This window comes from Hyperolius riggenbachi, chromosome 10 (assembly GCF_040937935.1).
Source record: "Hyperolius riggenbachi isolate aHypRig1 chromosome 10, aHypRig1.pri, whole genome shotgun sequence".
NCBI classification, from domain to species: Eukaryota; Metazoa; Chordata; class Amphibia; order Anura; family Hyperoliidae; genus Hyperolius; species Hyperolius riggenbachi.
In genome coordinates, this window is record NC_090655.1 from 132,841,838 (window position 1) to 132,858,154 (window position 16,317).

Here is a 16,317-nt window from a genome sequence, read left to right on the forward strand (position 1 = left end):
ACGGCGGAGCAATAAATATTATAGGCGCTGTTTAAATCTTGCATAGATAATATATTGTGGCAGCGGAATGTATATCAAGTCTGAAGACCTAAGCTGTAGGTAATAGGCACTTTGCTACTAAAACAAACAGGATTTGAGAATAAAAGTATTAAATGTTCAGTGTTGCTTTAATGCTTTTTTTTTTTTTTACTACAAAAATAACATCTGGCAAAATATGTATCTTTGGCCGTGGATTATTTGTGCTGTCGGCCAGATTTGGGCAGCCGGCAATGCTCCAGCTGTTTACAGACTGAGGCCAATCACATCAGGCAGAGCTTGGCAAGGTATAGTGGGACGTAAAGTAAACCAGAGAAGAAGCACCCTCATGTATTTTACCAAATATATCAGTGGGAACATTAGAGAAAACATCTATCCTGCTTTCTGTTTCATCCTTCACTGCTCAGCCTGCTTGTTGTCAGCCCTGATAAAATCTCAGACTGAGCATTCAGTCTGGCTTTGCTCAGGAATCATTATAGCTGAGTCATTATAGCAGAGCCAGAAGGGGGCAGGCTTGGGCTTGAAAAGACATCAGGGAAGACAGTCTCAGCTATAACAATTCTTGAGCAAAGCCAGACTGAATGGTCAGTCAGGGATTTTATCAGGGCTGATAACAAGCAGACTGAGCAGTGTATAATAAAACAGAAAGCAGGATAGGTGTTTTCTCTAATGTTCCCACGGATATATAGGGTGAAATACATGAGGATGCTTCGTCTTTGGTTCACTTTAAGCCTGATACACACTTTCAATTATGATTGGCCAATTTTACCACTTCCATGTAGTATGGGAGTTTACCTGCACAATCTGTTCATAATATTCAATATCTGTTCTCTCTCATACTACCTGAAGGTGGTTAAACTGGTCAGCGATTGGCCAATCATAATTGAAAGTGTGTACCAGGCTTTACAAGTTAACCTGAGGCACAAATGTTTCCCTGGTCCTGTTTATACACACAGGCACTAATCTACTAGAGAGTAGTGTAGGGTCTGTGTGAGCAATAATACCATGTTTCTTCTAAAATATGTCTGATTAGGGGGAAGAAACCCTTACTTTGGTCTTGTCAGATCATAGTAAATATTGCTAAAGTAGTAGTAGTAGTAGTAGTAGTAGTAGTAGCAGTAGTAGTAGCAGCAGCAGCAGCAGCAGCAGCAGTAGTAGTACAGTCCCAGTAGCATACACTCACTTACAGTGAGATATTTTTGTAATGCATTCAGGGCTACTATGATATATTAGGTATTTCACATTGCAGGTGTTATAAAGGACTACATTTGCAAGATTGCTTTTTCACTGACCTTAAAGTACTATGCCCGCGCAGCCAGTCACCGATGCTCTGGTCCTCGCCTCCGGTTCACTTCTGAAGTTGGCGACTTTAAAGTCGGAAAACAGCTGCGCCTGTGCGGCCGCGCCCTCGATCCCGCTGACATCACCGGGAGCGTACTGCGCAGGCACAGACCGTACTGGGTTTGCGCCTTCCACTCCCAGTGACGTCAGTGGGATCAAGGATGCAGCCGCACATGCACAGTGGTATTCCAATTTTAAAGTCGTAAATTCCAGAAGTGAACTGGAGGTGAGGACCAGAGCATCAGTAAGTGGCTGCGCAGGCATAGGACATCTGCGGAGAACCATAAGAAGCCCCAGGTAAATTCAACTCTATTTCCCCTTAACCCCCTACAGTACTTATTTAACCGCTTCCGGAGGACAGTGATTAAAATCTATGCCCTGTTTGTGTCCTGTGATTCAAGCCAGGGCTCAGATTTCAGTCATTTGATCTCATTTGAGTGATCCGTCACTCTTGCTGATTGCACCATTCTGTTGTCGTTGCTGCCAGCTCTCTCTTCCGTCACACTGAAAGCCGAGTTACGTACTCTTAACCCCGGTGATCACTGTGAGCCAATCACATTGATCACTGCTTGCGATGTGTACAAAAAAAGTCTCTGGTCCTTAAGGGGTTAGAGACCTGCGGTCCAGAAGTGGTTAAGGTGCTTATTAGTTAGTTTTTTCTTTGCCTTGGTTACATTGCATGCTATTGCAAATATTGTACTATTGTTTTTGAGTGAGATATATGCATAAAGAACAACAAAAAATAGGCAGTGCTCCTAGTCATGCTGCAAACAAAATAAAACCAACAGAGGTGTGCAGCGCCCTCCAGGGACTTATACACACCTTGAATGTAAAGCAGATACAAACTATGCACTAATCCCTAATCTAAATAAATCTAATTCAAACTGATACACATGAATGCAGCTAGCTACAAGTAGACTTACATTTTTGTACAACAGGAGGAAATGGCAGCACTTTCAAATATTGGCTGCACCCGAATTGACCAGCTGCATAGATGTGCAGAGCCCAAATATGTGCAGATTACACAACTTGCATTCAAAACAAATGCAGCAAAGGAGGATGTTGGCTTCAGATATATGCATAACACAATGCGAGGCAAAGCGCCAGTGGGAAAATCGTTGTTTTTTTCATGGACAGTTGAACTGCACGCTTGTCAGGCAGTGTAGCCTCCCATCTGCCAGCCACAAGTGCCTTTCAGCTGCAATCATCTGCACCCAAATAGCAGTAGGTAGGGAGAAGCTACAGGTTGGCACTACAGTGGCATAGCATACATAGCTCTATATTTGGAACATGCAGTGGATACAGATGGATTGCAAGCACACCCCTTCTCATGAACCTCTTCAGCGTGCTCAAGCTGTAGAGTATGGATACAAGCAAATAAAGATGAAAGAAAAGCTGACACTGCTGCGAATGTTCAATTTATTGCTGAGATATCAAAATGGTGCAAAAAGTACAACATTGGTAAAAACTGCAATTGATGGTGCACATACCAAGTGAGAAGAGGCATGGGTGGTGGTAGGTGCAGGGCACAGGATGCCTGACGGCTGTTTCGCACTGATCAGCGCTTCTACGGAGGCTACGTAGAAGTGCTGTGTAGCGCGAAACAGCCGTCAGGCATCCTATGCCCTGTACCCAAATAGCAGTGTTTGGTGTGGTCGTTTGACATGTGGTGGTGTTACTCGGTAGCTGCTTAAAAAAAAAAGCAACATGTCAAATCTGAGGATGGCAACCACTGATCGGCAAGGGCATTGCAATTGCCTCCGATGTGAACCAGCTCTCTAGAAGCAATTGTCACCTAATAGCAGACTCAGTTTAATATAATTTAGTTCAGGTTTGCTGGATCATACAGGTTGGTTTCCACTGTTCTCCGTCCTAAATAGCAGAGCTTGTTTTTATCTGGGTGTGAGCTCATTGGTTAGCTGACTAGAGCTGTCAAATGAATAGAGATGTGATGTTAAAGAGACTCTGTAACATTAAAAAACGCCCCTGGGGGTTACTCACCTCGGGTGGGGGAAGCCTCGGTATCCTAATGAGGCTTCCCACACCGTCCTCTGTCCCACGGGGGTCTCGCTGCAGCCCTCCGAACAGCCGGCGACAGACCCGACTGTGACTTCAATATTTACCTTTGCAGGCTCCAGCGGGGGCGCTGTGGCTGCTGTCGGCTCCGAAGTAGATGGAAATACCCGATCTCAGTCGGGTCCGCTGTACTGCGCAGGCGCCGGAGACTTGCGCCTGTGCAGTAGAGCGGACCCGACGGCGATCGGGTATTTCCGCCTACTTCAGAGCCGACAGCCGTCAGAGCGCCTGCGCTGGAGCCGGCAAAGGTAAATATTGACGTCATCGCTGTACGGAGGGCTGCAGCAAGACCCCTGAGGGACGGAGGACGGCGTGGGAAGCCTCATTAGGATCCTGAGGCTTCCCCCACCCGAGGTGAGTACCCCCCAGGGGACGTTTTCACGTTACAGTTCCTCTTCAAAGGCCAGTTCACACGGACTTCTCCTGGGTTGTAAACATCAGCCGCGACACTCATCGGTAAGCACTGCCCATTCAAATGAATGGGCAGTGCTAGTATTGGTGTTTTCCATTGTTTGTGCAAATGCCACGTTTTTATATCTATTTTTCACATTGTCTGCCAGGTGCTCAGGCAATCCTGGAAGCAATTGGTTTTGGCTCATACAGGTTCTGGAAGGGGGGGGGGTGTTGGATGGTGAGAGTAAGAGGGGAAAATGCACAAAGGTCAAGAGCCGAGGCTGCCATACTACGGCACCACCAGTCACACTAGGCAATCATTTGTTATCCCTAAGGGGGGGGGGGGGCAGAGGGAGGCAAAGGTTTTGTAGTGATGGTCCAGTTCGCGACACTGTGGTTCAGAACTCAAACACCTGCATTAAGCACCATTTCAGCATGGAACAGCAGGATGGGGCGCTTTTCATTTAGCTCTGAAACTTCCTCCTCCCAGCTTGGAAGGAGGGAAATATTGGAGTTGCATGAAATACTCTCTGAAATGCACCCTTTGGGTGCAGTGCGGGAGTGCTGCTCGTACCCCTACTGGTTGGTTTGTTCCTATATTTCTATTTTGCTATTGCAACAAAAAGAAGTTGCCTATTACTTCACGTAGCAAATGGAATTCTGGAATGGCCCCAAGGCCTGGACCTTGGGCGACTGTTACTCAAGGGGGAAGTGGGGCATGGAGAAGCGGTTTCTGAATACAGAAGAGAAGCCTGCAAATTAAAAAAGGAGGCTGCAAATGGCAACAGCATATGGAAGAGGAGAAATTCTGCTCAGGGAGGCTGGACATGAAAGAGAGGGACTGCTGTACATGGAAGTTACACACAAAAGAAGAGTCTTCACGTGGAAGGGGAGGGGCAATTTTGCACATGCATAAGGAGCAACAAGAAAGGTGGCCTGGGGGTGGAGCAAATAAAAATCCAGCCTTGGTATCATATGTTCTTTATGTATGTGTTCACTAAAGACTTGTTTTATTTGTGTAGTGTATATACTCCATATCCAAAGAACAATTCATAGCAACTGAGATTTGTTAAAGCAGCAGGGTCAACCATACTGTGCCAGGAAAAAACACCCCACATATATAAGTAGACAAATATGTGATCTACTTACATAAAAGATGTATTGTACTGTGCACGTTTTGATTCCAGTGAATTTTAAATAGTGAATGAATAGAATTCTGTTCCTGGCAGTCTCCATCTCTTTTTCCCTAAGACTGAAGCTAAATACTAATGGCATTTCCTCCCTTATGTTGCCCCTCCAATTTGCAATGTCATCTCTGGCTTGCTTTCTAAACATGTTTGAGCACAGGATTAGGTTTTAGCTCAGCCTGTCACACTGAACTGCTCTCATCCAATCACTGAGAAGCAGGAATGTGGGAGGGGAGATGACAAGCTTCCCTCTCTCACGGTCTTCGGCGATGGCGACAGAATAAAGCCTGGCTGACTGAGATAAGATAATTACAGCAGAGACATCAACACAGGGTGAGATTCCTGGCAGCATTATAAACACAGTGCAGTGTTTACATAGAATCTGATTTTGTGGCTGACAATCCTGCATTAAGGAGAGTTTATAATGCTAATAATATAAGGCAGAATGTACTTTGTGAATTACCCGAAAACAAATATTCAGTTAAAGCAAATATGAAATGGGAAAAGTCTGCTAATCTGTAACTTTCTAGCTTACTGACAGTCATATGTAGTACCGTGTTAGCAATAGACAGTAGCAGAAAGAAGATAATTGTTGTACGCAAAACTTTTTATTGGCTTGTTAAATACATTGGCGGATGCAAGCCTTCAGGAAATAGTAAATTCCCTTCTTCAGGCGATATTATACAAGTGAATGATAGCTCACAAACCTATACATATGCAACACATGCACAGCCTACATGAAGGGAAGACAGCATTTAAGCTGAGATATCGGGTGATGGGCACAAGTACGAGGGCAGGGAGGTCAAGATTCCAATGCAAAGATCCTTAAATTAGAAGTGTTAATAGTGGCGCCATCAGAAGATGGTTAGAGCAGACAATCATTATACAACAGTGTTTTTCTTCACACCTCTACTTTATGGACCTTCTCACTGATAGAATCCCAACTTCACTGGCCTGTACTTGTGCCCATTGCGCAATATATATCTGCTTTATTGATATCTTCCCCTTCTACCCCTTCATTTACACCGTGCTGGTTTGTGCGCATGTGTGCTTATATGTTTGTAATCTCTTTGTATAACATCATCTTGCATCTAGAAATATATGTAGTTAGCCAATGAAAGGTATTGCCTGCTACAACTATACTATCTGCTAGGATCCCCTACTTGGTGACTCCAGTGTTCAGTTCCAAAAACTGGACTTCAGTGCCCTCCAGTGGCTTCCCAGTATTGGGCAGTAAAAGATCAAGCACACTTCCGACACACATGTGAAGAGCTAATGTCACACTTCGGTGCAAAACCAAATGGGCTACAGCCTGGTCATGTGGGGCATGTGGTGTGTTCTTAGTGCATACGCAGATTTTTCATAAAGTTGGAACATGCACAGGTACAATGGAGTGCAATGCAGGCTGGGGGTTTTATCACAATCATGATCTATAGACACTTTTTAAGGGCTGCAGATAAACCAGTTAAAGGACAACTGAAGGGAGAGGAATAGGGAGGCTGCCATATTTATTTTCTTTTAAGCAATACCAGTTGCCTGGTTACCCTGCTGATCCTCTTCCTCTTGTACTTTTAGCTATAGACCCTGAACAAGCATGCAGCATATAACATGTTTCTGACATTATTGTCAGATCTGACAAAACTGCATGCTTGTTTCTGGTGTCATTTAGATACTGCAGCCAAATCGATCAGTAGGGTTGCCAGGCAAATGGTATTGTTTTCGCCACTTCAGGTCTACCTTAAAAGTCAATCAGCTTGTAAGTGAGGAGGCTCTCAACATGTTGGTACATGTGCTGCAGGCCCTAGTGGTATTTCTGTCATGTACACATAAAGTATACCTGCTTGTCACATTACTCTTGAAATTATAATTATTGTATAGTGAGAAATAGCAGTGTTACAGAGGAACTGTAGTGAAGTGTAATGAAAACTGCTTTTTTTTTTGCAATATTTTATATTTATAAACCATTGGAAAATATTTCCTTACTTTGATTTAAAGGACAACTGTAACGAGAGAGATATGGAGGCTGCCATTCTTATTTCCTTGTAAGCAATACTAGTTGCCTGGCTATCCTGCTGATCCTCTGCCTCTAATACTTTTAGCCATAGACCCTGAACAAGTATATGCAGATCAGGTGTTTCTAACATTATTGTCAGTCTGACAAGATTAGCTGCATGCTTGTTCCTAGTGTCATTCAGATGCTACTACAGCCAAATAGATCAGCAGGGCTGCCAGACAATTGGTAATGTTAACCACTTTACCCCCGCCCGTACGGATTTCTCCGTCCCTTTTCCCATCCTGTAACCCCCAAAGACGGAGAAATCCGTACTTTCCGCGTTCCCGCCGCTGTCCGCGCTCCCGCTCGTAAACACGCCGCCCGCCGCTAGTAAACACGCCGCCGCCCGCTCGCCCAGAGATCAATGAATGGGAAAATCCATTCCCGTTCGCTGATCTAAGCCCCGCAATGATCCGCTGCTCTCCGATGAGCAGCGCGATCATTGTGAAAAGATACAAACTTACCCAGCCTCCAAGTACTTCCTCCAAGCTTCCGGAAGGACGATTGGAGGTCGCATTAAAACAAAAAGTTACTGTGGCCATCTTGTGGCCAAATAGTAAAACTACACCCTACACATTTTTCACATACAAATAAATTACTTTTACACAAAAAATTAACTCATTACCTCCCACACTCCCAATTTATTTTTTTGTAATTAAAAAAAAATTAAAAAATGTACAATAAAAAAAAATACATAAATAGTTACCTTAGGGACTGAACTTTTTAAATATTTATGTCAGGAGGGTACAACACTGTTACTTTATAAACTATGGGCTTGTAATTAGGGATGGACGCAAAACTGAAAAAATGCACCTTTATTTCCAAATAAAATATTGGCGCCAAACATTGTGATAGGGACGTAATTTAAACGGTTTTATAACAGGGACAAAAGGGCAAATACATTTCATGGGTTTTAATTACAGTAGCATGCATTATTTAAAAACTATAATGGCCGAAAACTGAAAAATAATTAATTTTTTCCCACATTTTTCCTATTTTCCCATTAAAACACATTTAGAATAAAATAATTCTTGGCATAATGTCCCACCTAAAGAAAGCCTAATTGGTGGCGGAAAAAAAAGATATAGTTCATTTCATTGCGATAAGTAATAATAAAGTTATAGACGAATGAGTGGAAGGAGCGCTGAAAGGTGAAAATTGCTCTGGTGGTCAGGGGGTAAAACCCCTCAGTGGTGAAGTGGTTAAACATGAAATAAATATGTCTGCCTTACAAGGTGAAGCTCTTCAGAAAGTTTGTTTCTGAGAGTTCCAAAGCCATGAAATGTAATGCCTGGTCTCCCAGAATGCTCTGGGATGAAAATTGCTAAACAACATCACTGGGAGGGTGTGGCTACTTACCAATATAAGGCAATTTATAAGGGAAGTGTTTCTGATGCTGAAACCAGGAAAACTACTGTTAAAATGGGTATCCTTATTAATTTACTGCATTATTACTTTATGTTACTACAGTGCCTCTTTAAAATGCCAAGCGCATATTATGAACATTAAAAATGACCTTTCCATGCATTCATTGTTGGTTCAATTCTTAATCCTTTACGTATGAATCCTGCAAATATGGATAATAAAAATTCTTCCTCCCCCATGACTTGGCAGAGCCTCCTTCAGCTCATGTGAGGGAGAAGAAGAAGTGGGATTATCCAGTTTCAGTATTAACACTTCCTATGATCTGATTACATTAAGAGGGATTTGCTCTGGCTCTAATATCCTGGCTTTTCTGCTATGTTCTGCTATGAATTAATGTATGACAAATGCTTGTAATGAGGATAACTAACAGAGATGTGTAAACAAGCTGCCTTCCAAAATGTACATGGCTGCATTTCACTGCTCAATTAGCCCTGTGTTCATAATTGGACATCACATCTAATTTTAAATATATATATATATATATATATATATCCACCTCAAACTAATAATCATTCATGACAATGGGATTGCTAATACATACCTGTAGTATGTTTGCCTTATTTTGTACGTTTATCTTATCCCTGTACGTATTACTCTTGTTTTAAAGCTGCCTGGAAAAGCTGGTATAATATTTTATTTATTTGATCAAGATTTGTAATCTGAAATTAACCTAGTTCTGTTTTCTACGATTATCTACAAATAGGCCCGCCTGCCTAATGCAACGCATTTTAATGTAGGGCATTGCAAAAATGTATGCAAATCTTACTTTATGATAGATTTTCAGAATTTAAAATATTTGTTATTTCAAAGAGGAATATTTTATTTTATTTTTAATTTATGGAGGAACACTGGGATGTTATGTGGTTAGTTAAATGAATGGCTGCAGGTGGGATATATACTAGTGTTGCTGGATACTTGCTTGTGTTGTAAGGACACAAAGGAACAATATTGTTTAATTTCATAGTGCTACCAATTTTTTCAAAATGGTCAGCACACCAGCTTTCCAAAATACACAGGTTTATTCATCACCAGTGTGTATTCATAAAGATTCAAAAAACTGCTTCGTGGCCAATGAGCAACCTCCTTTATCAAGAACATAGAGACAAATAGTCCTGACCCAATGTGACAGCAAAATAGTTATTGGAATTTGGATTGATACACTCTAATAAACTGGTCTTATTTTTTAAGAATTGTTGTGCTGACCCTTCTGAACTAAATCTATTGATGTGGTCTAGCAGAACTGGTTGAGCACCGACAAGTATCAGCAGCTTCTTAGGCCCAGTACACACATCCAATTTTGGCACCGTTACTCTGTTACTTTCTATTCATCCTTATCTTTTAATATGTTCCTATTTGTACTGTAAATAAAATTGCTATTATGGTTTCATCTTAAGCCCTGTACACACGCTGGGTTAAAGTCAGCTGAGGCAGGCGATAACGCTCGCCTCATCCGATAATCTGGCATGTGTTTAGTGGGCCCCAAAAATTTGTAAATGAATGAAGTATGGTCAACTGTATTTGTAAATGTTCTTCTCTTCAAGGAAACCTAAACTGAGAAGGATATGGATTTTTCCTTTTAAAATAATACCATTTGCCGGTCTCTCCTGCTGATCCTGTGTCTCTAATACTTTTAGCCATAGCCCCTGAACAAGCATGCAGATCAGGTGCTCCAACTGAAGTCAAACTAGATTAGCAGTATGCTTGTTTCAGGTGTGTGATTCAGCCATTACTGCACCCAAAGAGACCGCCAAGCAAATGGTATTGTTTAAAGTGGATCCGAGATAAACTTGTACTCATTGCATAATTGACTTCCTTTCATATAGTTTTTAGGGCATTCCTTAAGCCCAATACTTTTTTGTTTTGTTTTAATCCTCTAATTCCCTATAAACTAAACAAGCCTCACCCACAGCTTCACCAGTGCCTTGGCACTCCCAGACTCATGTAGCATGGGCTTATGGGAGCTCAGGGCAGGAGGAGGTGTTACTAACCAAAGATTTCAAGGCAAAGGGTAGGAGGAGAGGGGAGTGAAGTTTTACAGGCTGAGGGCTGGAGATGCAGATCAGCTTGCCTGTGTAATGATGACAAACAGAACATGGCTGCTCTCATTGTATCACAGGAAGAAGTAATCATATACTGTTGAAGCTGTTTGCTGCTAGATTTGCTATGTAAACTATCTAAACTTTAGATAAGATATATAGACAAGTTACTTGTTATAGTTAGTTTTTTTTATCCGCTTTAAAAGAAAACATCCATATCCCTCTCAGTTTAGGTTCCCTTTAATAGTCAAGAATACATCTCATTACCTATGATGACAACACATTTCTAGTGAGAATTTATATCAGCTACACAATTCCTAATTTTTATTCTGCTTTTTTTTAGGGCCAGCCTGGAACACGTGGTTTTCCCGGATTCCCGGTAACTTACATTACTGACTGAACACTTTTCAATCAATTTTTTGTTTAATTCTAAATGTATGTTGAATAGATTAAATGAAATGAGAAAATATTCAGTTAATATATAATCCATGCTACAGTCTGTTTTGAGGTATTTCCATGTTTTCATCGACCAGTTTTCTCAGGTATCATCTATGTAATATCTCCAAAACCAAAGTATGGGGTCTGATTTAGAAAACAAATTTTTCTAGCCTAATTCAATTCACTTTTTCTCCTAAGTTTTCACCAATCAAATAATGTTTCATGTTCTGATTAAAATAACTTTTAGCACTTTGCAATTGAAAAAAAAAGTACTAAAAAGTGGGTGAAATAGTACTGTCAAAATAATGTTGCGTATTTCTTTGTTTGCTGGTGGCTTAAAAGGCATTTTATTGAGGAATTCATTGCAAGGAAAAAAATTGTTAGAGATAGGTGAAATAAAAATTCTGGGGAAATATTTCTTTAGTAAATCTGCTATCCTTTTGCTTACAAGAAAATCAATCACTAAGTTGGATCTCCAAAAACTTGGCTAAAAAGGCAGCATACAGTGTCAGAAAAGAAGAAGAAGTTGTAGTTCTTTGATTGAAAAAAAATGTGCAAATCCGTTATTTTTTTTTATTTAATAACATGCTCATCTGACCGCAACCAAACTCTTCTTCTTTCGCCAACTCACACTTTTGGGAGAACGCTGAACCAGTGAGTAATGCACACCTTTTGCAGTGCACTGTGGCAGAGCATGTGACCCAGACTGCCAGGTGTTGCGACTTCCCTTGCCAGTTGGAACACAAGAGAAGCTGGGCTGTGGTCACGTGATCTCATGAAAAAGAAGTTACTGTATATACTCGAATACAAGTCAACCTCATGTATAAGTTGACTCCAATATTCAACCCTCTTAAGCTGGAATTTTTTTATTGACTCAAGTATAAGTCTACCCAGCAAAGTTAATGGCTGCAAGTGGGGCCAGGAGGGGGTTAATAACTGCCCTGCATACAGTATTGCAGCCATCAACCCCTCCTGTCCCTTAAGTGCAGTCAACAACTTCTCAAGGCCCCCAAGTGCTGCAATTATTCACTCCCTTGTATACAGCCCAGTATTTCCCATTGCCCCCTTCCTTGTTAATTGTTGTGGCCAGGGCTTTCAGACTTGTGTTTTCTTGGCATTTCCTTTCCTCAAAGTATCACTTACCACAGTGTAAATTGCTGCAAATGGGAATGTCACTAATAGTACACACATAACTTGTGTATAAGTCGACCCCTATACTTTTATGAAGTAAATTCGACCTAAATTTCTAGACTTATACTCAAGTAAATACAGCATGACATTTATTAACTGTGTTATCTTCTCTATATAAGAAGTTAGACTTGCCTTCAGAAGTTTTGTCATATTTCTGGAGATCCACTTTAATTCCTCTGGGAACATATATTATCTGGGCAGACATTCTGCTTTTAATGTGTGTGCTAACTTATCATTTAGAAAGTTGACAGCTGAACATAAACCTTAATTTACAAGATGCTTCAGATTTATGGTCACAGCACCACGGAGGATGATGGCGTTATATAAATCAATAATAATAATATTAAATAATAATTTATGGTGAAAGTGCATGCTCAGGCTAAGCTGTTTTGTTAATTTATTTAATTGTAAATGGTGTGTAATGCTTACAACTCTGTAGTGTTGACAGATCATTAATCATAGTTCTTCTTTTTGATTTATTTTATTGTACGTGATTGTGATGTCTGTTTTACTTAAATGTGATTAAGCTGCAGTGTTGCATGATCCTACTGAATATTTTGTAAGTCAAAAATAAAAGCATCACTATTTATTTATAACTTTCTCCTGTTGAGCAAATTAGGACTAAAGTCTAAAAATTGGAATAGAAATGGAGGAAGAATGTTCGCTTTCTAGTATAAAAATAGATGTTATGTTTTTTTCTAGGCATACCCTTTCCATTAGCAATCCCAGTACTGTATACACATGCCACAGCATATAATTAAAAGATAAAATGAGAAGAAGTGTTACTTTTTAACGTAGCACCTGAGTTAATATTACTTAATATGGACAATGTATCTTGCAAAATACCCAAGAGGAAATAATTAATTCAGGAAAATGTTGATCCAAAACAAGACATTGAGGACTAGAAATTCTTTCAGCTACCAGTTGTTTCAATGATATAAATAAACTACACTTCTTATAGGAACAACACTACCAACATAAATTCAGTTACATACTGTAGATTCTGCAACATTTATTTTGGAAACCTGTAAGAAATTAAAAAAATATATATATTTCCTACTCAGTATATGTGTTAGGTATAAACATATATTTTATTTAGATTATAGTTCTATTCATAGAGCCATAGTAATCCATAGCTTGCTTTGATGAAGGTCAATTTATAGAGAAACAGCTGTCTGTAAGTTGGATTAGTATGGCTCTGTAAAGTTAATAGACTATAGGCGCACTGTAAACAAGCAGCTCTCGATGTGTGTTTGGCTTTCCAGGGATGTGATTGCATATTCACTTACTGAGCATGAGTATCATATGATTTACTTCTTGCTCACATGAAGCAGAATAATTAGAAATACTGTCTGTTTTAGAAAGGAAAATTTATATTTAGCATAGCTTTTTTAGTAAGAGTGCTTTTAGGTTTCTATGAGACCTGGCACCCACTTGCAGCACATCTTTAAGTGCTTATGATTTGAAAAGCTCTTGCTAATGTATGCTATGGGTGATTTTTTAAAAAAAAATCATATCCCTCAAGTGGAATCACACACATAGCATTACTTTAGCCAGAGCTTTTCAAATCACAAGCACTTTAAAAAGCGCTGCTAGTGGGTCTCAAGCCTAAGGCCTTTACAAAATCATCTTGGTCATGGTGCACATAACTGTACTAGGTAATCTATAAAGCTCCTACTTCCCAAATCTTACCCATAATCCATACCTTGCACAGATGAAGACAATCACCTGTCTTCAATGTTCAATCACCTGTCAAGTGCTTCAGTACATTCACGCAAAAACAGTCAACTCTTAAAGAAGTCCATTGCTGTAAAAATGGATCTCTATTAATGCTGCATGGACTGGCAGGTGGTAGCGTTAATTACTCACCTGCTCGCCTATAATTTATTTATTTCAGAAACTCTGCCCTCCATTTACAAAACAGCTGTGGGCGTTTTTCTGAAGTTATCTGAAGCTCTGTGGTGAGCCCCACCTGCGTTGCCATGGCACACTCCCTGCTTGCCAGCCACCACATAGGCAGTTGCTGCCGATCTGGGAATGGGCCAAGGGAATACAGGGGGGGATGGCCACAACTTCCAAAGACTTTTGAAAAAAAAACGCCATGGTGTCTTTGCCGAGGAGTGGGGCAGAGTTTATGACATTAACTTATTACGGGTGAGTGGATGTGTGATCAACCCTATCACCCACAGCAGAAATAGAGAACTTTACTTACATTGGGCTTTCTATTTTACACCAGTGGTCCTCTTTAAGAAGAAATGCTGCATGTAGAATATTTTTTGTAAGCTAAGACATTTTTTGAAATCTTTAACAGCTCTCCAATGTGTATGCAATATCTGGAGTCCCACTTTAACAAGGCCAGGTAGACCGCAAAATGCAGCAGGTTACAGCCACTATTTTTTGGTTATTGTTATGAAATTCCAATACAAAGTGAAATTTAGCCACCAAAGGATATGAGAGCCCTTATTCTATATACTTTTTCTCGTAAGTTTTCTCCTACTCTATATTTTTACATCTTGTTAATAAAATGCCTTTTAAACCACCAGTAAGAAAGGACATACTCAGAATAAATTTTACAGTACTTTTTAACCTACTCTTTAGTAATTCTTCATTTGAAGAATACTGAAAAGTTATTTTAAACAGAACAGGAAAAATGATCTCCTATGAGAAAACGTAGGAAAAAAAGTGAATTGAATAAAGGCCACTGTTCTGTACCCGCAGCTATAGGGGTCAATATTTTGCTGAAGAAGGAGAAGGTTATTAAATAACGCTTCCTAATGTGTGTGCTTTTTTTTACGTCATAGTTGCATTTGTGACATCTTCTGGGTATTCAACTCATTCCTTCCACCATGTGTATGGTGTTTAAAGGTGACATCTATAACCTTTCTTAAGTACTTTTTATTTGTATTTCAGGGCCCAATAGGATTAGACGGCAAGCCAGTAAGTGTCTAACTACTTAGCCAGTCTTCCAGTCTGTAGGGTATGAAATAAGTCATTTGTGACAGCAACAGCCTCAGATTGTGGGAATGACTGGTCCCAAAAATTCTCACCTTTCTAACATACCTTTATGACGGAAACATATATCTTCAGGGTCACTGGTGCTTGTATTAAGTATCCAAAAAATGTCACTTCTAGTGTGGGGTCACTGAGTAAGTATGACATTCCTCTCCAGAATTAGCACCATATCTGTGGCTTCTTAGGTTTTTAAGGTTGGTTTGTTGAGGAAATGTCTAACCATCATCATCATCCAGAGGTCATACCTGCATGGCTGCTTTTGGGCTGATCATGTTGTATATCTTAGCAATATACTGTATGTATAATTTTATTGCTTAAAACATTTTAACTCTCTGCATGAAACAGTGGCACATGGATGCAAGAATGTAACATTTTAAAGAAAGTGAGTGGACTATTAGTTTGGTGCATGACTGATCCTGCACTAAATCTTCCTATATTGCTAAACCATTTTACACCTTTCTGCAGCTTTCAGCAATAATTTGTCACAGCATAAGTAGCCATATAACTCACTCAAGAGACAAGGTCAGAGCGATGTCACGCACTACCAACTGTGCTCAGTAGAACTGAGCCAGGCTAAAATAAACAAAATGTTTATTGAGGGTAATGCTGTTGGTGACCTTGAGATGTGTAAAACCTTATTCCGCGATCTGGTTCGAAGATCGGTGTGGCTGATAAGAGTGAGACTGTGCTGATATTGCCTTACAGAGAACCCTGTTGTTTTTAAGGTAGCCATAGACTAATAGATTTGCAGCAAATTCGACCATCATATAGATTTCTGTCAGATGCATGTCAGTTCGAGTCTGTCAGGAATCTGTCTGATGTGTAAAAGTTACTTTTTGCTCAAACGCTTATTCATCTGGAGAACAAAGACATCCGCTGGAAATTGTCATAAAAGCTTCAATTATAACAGTGTGCCACACACTAGGAACAGATTTTCAATCGATTTCAGAATTCAATCTATTGGAAATCTATTGGTAATCGATCTAAATGCATTATTGGACCATTAGATCCAATGCAACTCTATGGGACATGGCAGCAGCAGATCGACCTACATTTTCCATCCTGTCACATAGATCAAATTGGTTGAAATCAATCGAATTCAGCCACAAATCGATCGATCGATAGATTT

The 16,317-nt window shown here is 40.2% G+C and overlaps 1 protein-coding gene across 1 annotated transcript in view; it reads left to right on the plus strand.

Moving 5' to 3' along the window:
- Positions 1-16,317, plus strand: part of LOC137536731 (collagen alpha-1(XIII) chain-like) — a 269,977-nt gene that overhangs the window by 47,556 nt on the left and 206,104 nt on the right. Inside the window, exons 6-7 of the mRNA XM_068258952.1 lie at positions 10,891-10,926; positions 15,087-15,113. Coding sequence (XP_068115053.1) covers positions 10,891-10,926; positions 15,087-15,113 — 63 coding nt within the window. The remainder of the gene's footprint in view (positions 1-10,890; positions 10,927-15,086; positions 15,114-16,317) is intronic.